The 5,937-nt window shown below is 28.4% G+C and overlaps 1 protein-coding gene across 1 annotated transcript; it reads right to left on the minus strand.

Annotated features, from left to right (window-relative positions):
* Positions 1-1,316: 1,316 nt before the first annotated feature.
* On the minus strand, positions 1,317-5,712 carry LOC133816148 (floral homeotic protein PMADS 2). The gene is made up of 7 exons (XM_062248799.1): positions 5,237-5,712; positions 5,080-5,146; positions 3,702-3,763; positions 3,474-3,570; positions 3,334-3,363; positions 2,936-2,980; positions 1,317-1,648 (listed from the first exon to the last, which is right to left on the minus strand). The coding sequence occupies exons 1-7, from the start codon at positions 5,422-5,424 to the stop codon at positions 1,517-1,519; spliced, it is 621 nt and encodes a 206-aa protein (XP_062104783.1). The 5' UTR covers positions 5,425-5,712; the 3' UTR covers positions 1,317-1,516.
* Between the last annotated feature and the right edge of the window lie 225 nt (positions 5,713-5,937).

Here is a 5,937-nt window from a genome sequence, read left to right on the forward strand (position 1 = left end):
TATTAGTAATAAAAACACGATCATTTATCATGCTACATATAACAATAATATCTCCATAGTTATGTAATCACCAAACAGTTAAATTTAATAAGTCATAAACACAAAAAATAATACTTAGCATCCACCATTCCTCATTCCTAACTATTACATAGCTAAATCAGATATACCAATCATTAGGTTCCAAATCAAATGCATATATAATGTTCAAAAGATAAGACAATGACACTCAATAGAACTAGGCTAAACACATTGGCTCCATCAATAATTCACCTTATCCACATTCGCGTCACTAGGCCCCTGGAATGGGACAAATATAGGGGTTGAGCTTATTAGGAAAGCAACTAATATCATAGGACCCAAAAAGTTTAATAAAACCCCTGCATGGTTAGCTTTGAAAACAAAAGATATATCATCATGTATAAACCAAAATAGAGAGAAACCACAAATAATCATAAGAGCATAGCTACAAGTGCACATCACACCGTCCACTAGATCCCTAGTTCCCATTACTCACCATAGAAAACCCGACGTCCTAAACCGGGTAGCTAGACCTGATAACCACCACAAGGGGGAGGCTCAAAACACAACCTGTATACAGATGCTAGGTCTTTACACCTACAGGTGAGTGGACACCTGATCTACCTATGATGACACATAGACTAGGTCGTGAAACAACAACATGCACAAATCATGATCACTATGACTCTCATCGATATAACCAAATGCAGGTAAACATGAAAAGAAAGAAACATATTCCCTTTATATTTCAGAAAATTGGGCAGCATAATAGTTGAATTTGAATAAAACCCAAAAATCATAACCTACATAAATAAGTGAACAAAAATATATTTGGCACTCAGTGCCCTCAGAATATATTTATAAATATAAAAAAACATGCAAATTAAGTTTTAAAATTTTCAAACATTTTATAAATATCAAAATTGGAATATGTTTAATGCAATTCAATACGAGTAAAATAAGTCCAATAGTCAAGTTGAGTCCCTACCTCCTTAGAATTTTCAATCCGAAACCAAAGCGACGCTCATAAGCTTATCGATGACCTTAGAGTGATTTAGTCAAATTTTAATATCACGTTTTTCCTACGTGCACCAAATGAGCAAACAATTATCATCATTGCATTTCTTATTCAAAATCGTATCTAACGACATATAATATGACCATATTTACAATTTCAAGTTCCGGAACTTTTAGCGGTAGAAATTTATCTACATGATTAGGGGAAAAAATAGAAATAAAATAAAACCATAAGATCGAGCTTTTACAAAAAAAAAAAAACTTCACTAGTGGGGTAGAGACAAATAATAACACATTCGACATTAATATTATATTGATAAACACACAGGGTGAAAATTACTGTAGTCCACACACATTGACCATCGATCCCACAATATGTAAGAAGTCGTTTAGCCCATAATAAAAACTTTAAATACTACTTAAACAAGCTTAATTAATTTAAAAAGAAAAAAATAATTAGTTAAATTAATTATGTATAATCCTAAATTCTGTCTTGAAGATTTGGCTGCATAGGCTGCACACGGAAGGCTAAAGGAATATGGGCATTGTAGTCCCTCAAGTTCACCCTCTGATCATGATGATACCCATCGCCTACTATTTCCATCTTTTGGTGCTGCAATTATACAATTAATATTAATAGTTCATTACAAAATATACTGTATAAAAATCAAGAAACCAATATACATATATATATATATATATATTTATGTTATATATAGTTTACATTGCCAAAAGCCTCGACCGAGAAAGAGAGAGAGAAACTTGTCTTTGTTATAAGATTAATGCGTTGGATAGTTGAAATGATTGTTAATCAGAGTACCTACCTCATCTTTTAAAATATCTTTCCAAAACATATATTTTTCTATTTTACCTCTAAGTTTTATATTATACTATACATCAGATTATTTTTTTTTTCTATATCATTTAAATATTATATTTTCAAATATTTTTATTCATTTCAAATATTTTCTATATATATTTTAATATCAATCTATATTTTTTTATTCTAATTATTAATATTATAAAATATATGATCAACTTACAAATATATCATATTTTATATTAAGTATATATAATATTGTGCTAAAATGAAAATAAAATATATTAAAAGATTAAATATAATAATATTATAAAATATAAATAAAATTCTTTTAATAGGTATATAAATATTTAACATATATATATAGAAAGAAAAAAAATGATAAAATTTATATATAAATATATAAATTTTATTTATGTTTATATATAAAAAGAGAGAGATAATAATATAATATATTTATATAATGAATAGTGTGACATAAATCTAGACCCTATATAAATGGTAAAAAAATTTAAAAGATAAAATTTGTATTGTAGGACTTTTTTAATACTCTTTAATTATATAATAAATAAATAGACACCCAATAATAAATAAATAGACAAATTAATAAGCACTGCTATCAACTACCTGTTTTCCTTAATTTACAAGATATTTTTTTTCTTATTCAAAATCAAGTGTGTTTCTTCAATGCTGACAATTGACACGACTAACTCATCATTATCATTATATATATATATATATATGTGTGTGTGCAGCCATCCATTGTATATTTATAATAAAATTAATAATCTTGTAAGTTTGCCTCTATATATTAGTGCTGCTCTCCTTCACTTAATTCACACAAATATATTAGGAAATGACACGAACTTGAACTAATTTTCTTATGTATATCCTTACTGTGTACTCTCATCAACATGTAAGAGACAGAAACAGAAACAGTACCGTATATATATATAAACTGATTATCCTGAGCAAAAACCAAGACAAGTTAAATTAAGAAAACTAACATACAGCAATTACTTGTTGTAAACAATCATCATGTAAATATATTTATGCGAGGTGAGGATGATCTCAACATACCAGCTCGCAAATTAGGCGCTTATGTTCTTCCTCTTTAGCTTCGATCTAACCAAAATAACATTAATAAGTTAAATCATAAAGTATGTACTCTTATTATATAATAATAATAATAACTAAAAAATAGCTTGCAACACAGAGACCTATCTTATCTCGACGTATACACATATATAATATTGTTTTTGAACTTTACGATTTACATATAAATGTATGTATATTTAAATTTGTGAAGAACTTCTCAAGACATACTTAAGTACACAAAGATAAAAACAATTTACTATCGAGTTATTCATATATATATATATATATTATAGTCAATGCGTAAAGCTAAAGAATAAATTGTTTAAATACTAACTCAAGGAATTGTGATGGGAAAAAATCATTAATTTATTGTCACTTACATTTTGCCTGAGAATGTTGACTAACTCCGACTGTCATGTAACAAGAGGAGGAAAAAACAAATATGTTAGACATATTGACCTATAAATATTTATATATAAAAAAAAAAAAAAATAAGCAAATTAAGAGGAGCTTTACTTGCCTTTCTGGCACGAACACTTAATAGGCCATTCTCAAGTGCCTCCTCTATTGGTATCAGTTCATAGTGGTTCAGATTGATATCCTGCCCATTCAGGTGCCTATACAATAATCACACAATTATATAACTATATTAGATGAGAATAAAGGCAGTTACACATTAATAACTTTTATATATTTAAAGTTACTTAAATTGATTATTGTGCAAAAGTGTAAGATCGATGTACCGTACCTCAGCTCGATTACCATGTTCTCATTTTCTTTTTTGACCATTTCGATTTCATTGTACAAATTCTGCGTATTAATTACCAACAAAATAAAAATAATAATAAGAAGAAGAAAATAAAATTGAAGTGCATAATATAATTATGTATATGTAGTTAATTAAGCTATAAGAAACCATTGTTATTGACAATGGAATGTTAGATGTCAAACTAACGACCATATACAGTATTGAGTTCTATATCAGTCACGATTGCAAGAGCATATTTATGTGATTATTAAAATTATACACCATCTAGTGTGTAATGGTCCTCAAGTTTATAACAGTCAAATTAGCTAGAGAAACTATTTTTTTGGAATGAATTCCCGAGACTTATACATACGGCTTGTGATATTGGTCAGAAAACTAACAAACTATACATAGTCCAGGAGGATTTTCTGGTGCGGGTATTTTTGGCTGGTTGAATTTTTTATTAAAGTATATATTGTAGTTATTTAGAGCATTCTGTAAATATTCAGAGTATCAAAAATAAATTTGAAACAAATTACCTTACACGTATAAAAAAAACAATTACACGTGTAACAAATTATTTAAAATTTGTTTTCTGCACAGTAAATTCTTCATAATTTTCTAAAAATTTGCAATATATTATAAATAACTACAATATACACGATCATTAAAAAAAATATTTATAAAATAATTATTGAGCCAAAAACTAGAGGGAGTGCCCGGTGTGATTTTTTTTTTAGGTGCTGTAGAAACCTACAAACTATATATATTCATGTATATTTATATATTATTCCTAAGTAATTCTTTTTTTTTTTGAGAAATATTGTCTATTATTAGTTATGCTATTCTCTTTAATAATAAGTACCTCTTGCTTACTCTCTGGTATTGAGTGCCCTAGCTATAACATATATGTAGTGATTTCATATAAGAGCTTGGGGATCCACTGATCCTAACCAAATAATAATCAGTAATCTCTTTTGTGTTGCATATTTCTGGTTTTGTTCCCCAGTGTTGTCTTAGAGATCGATTTCCTTTAACAATCTTAGTGATTATTTAATTAAAATTATATATATGGGGCTGTAGTAAATTAATATAATAACCCTTTCTCTGAACTTTAGCAAGAAAAAGGGAAGGGGGACATAATAATATTTAATAACCAGATCTGTTATTAAATAAAAATATAAAAATAGTTGGTAGGCACCTCCTTTTGTAGATCTGTTAGAAACCATAGAGTTCATGTTTCTTAACATGTTTTTGGAAAATTAACCGCTCATTATTTTTCATCGGAACAAAACAAATAGAAAATATAAATTATAAAATATATATATGTAGATGTAGATGTAGGTTGAACAAAGAAATCATAGACCCGAAAACCTACCTCATGCTTAGCAGGCCATAACTTCTCTTTGGAGTGTTTGTGATATTCCTCACATATGGTACTCAGCCTTCAAACAAAAAGGAACAAAGTTATTATAAAAATACAATTTATATTTTCTCACATGCATATATTTATAAATTAATATATAAAATCTTACGAATTATCAGGACTACACATGGCATCCATCTTTCCAGATCCAGAAACGATGATGAGTGAAACTTTAACATCACAGAGAATGGCAATCTCCCGAGCCTTCTTAAAGATTCCAGCCTTTCTCTTAGCATAAGTCACTGCCCTATTACTTGTATTCTCTATTTTCTTAATCTCAATCTTTCCCCTTCCCATGTTTTCAACGATTATATATCTCTCTTTTGATCGATCGATCTTAATATACTTTTTATATAAAAATATAGATATCTCTCTCTCCCTCTCTCTTGATGAAATATTCTTCTCTCCTCACAATATTTTCTGAGGTAGATCAGTTAGAACTAGTATTTATTAATGGAGAATATGATGTGCATATCTATATAATTAAAAGATGACCACTCAAAGAGAGAGAGAAAGAGAAATAATAAAGTGACACAGATAAGCTTTCCCATACGGGTTAGAGGCTCATTTACTTTCTAAGTGGCACAGAAAAGAAGTGTTCTTTATGTGTTATAGCTAGTGACATATATAAAAATTTAATATAAGCCAACCCCTATTACTGCGATTTGGTTTTTTTTTCTTCTTATGACTTTCGGTTTTTCTAAGTATCTGTCTCTTTACCTGGTTTTAACTTAATGGGTTTTTTAGGGTTTCAACTAAATTTGAAGTGGGGTTTGAACAAAAACTAGGGTAAAATGTGTTTGATACGTA

This window comes from Humulus lupulus, chromosome 2 (assembly GCF_963169125.1).
Source record: "Humulus lupulus chromosome 2, drHumLupu1.1, whole genome shotgun sequence".
Lineage (NCBI taxonomy): Eukaryota > Viridiplantae > Streptophyta > Magnoliopsida > Rosales > Cannabaceae > Humulus > Humulus lupulus.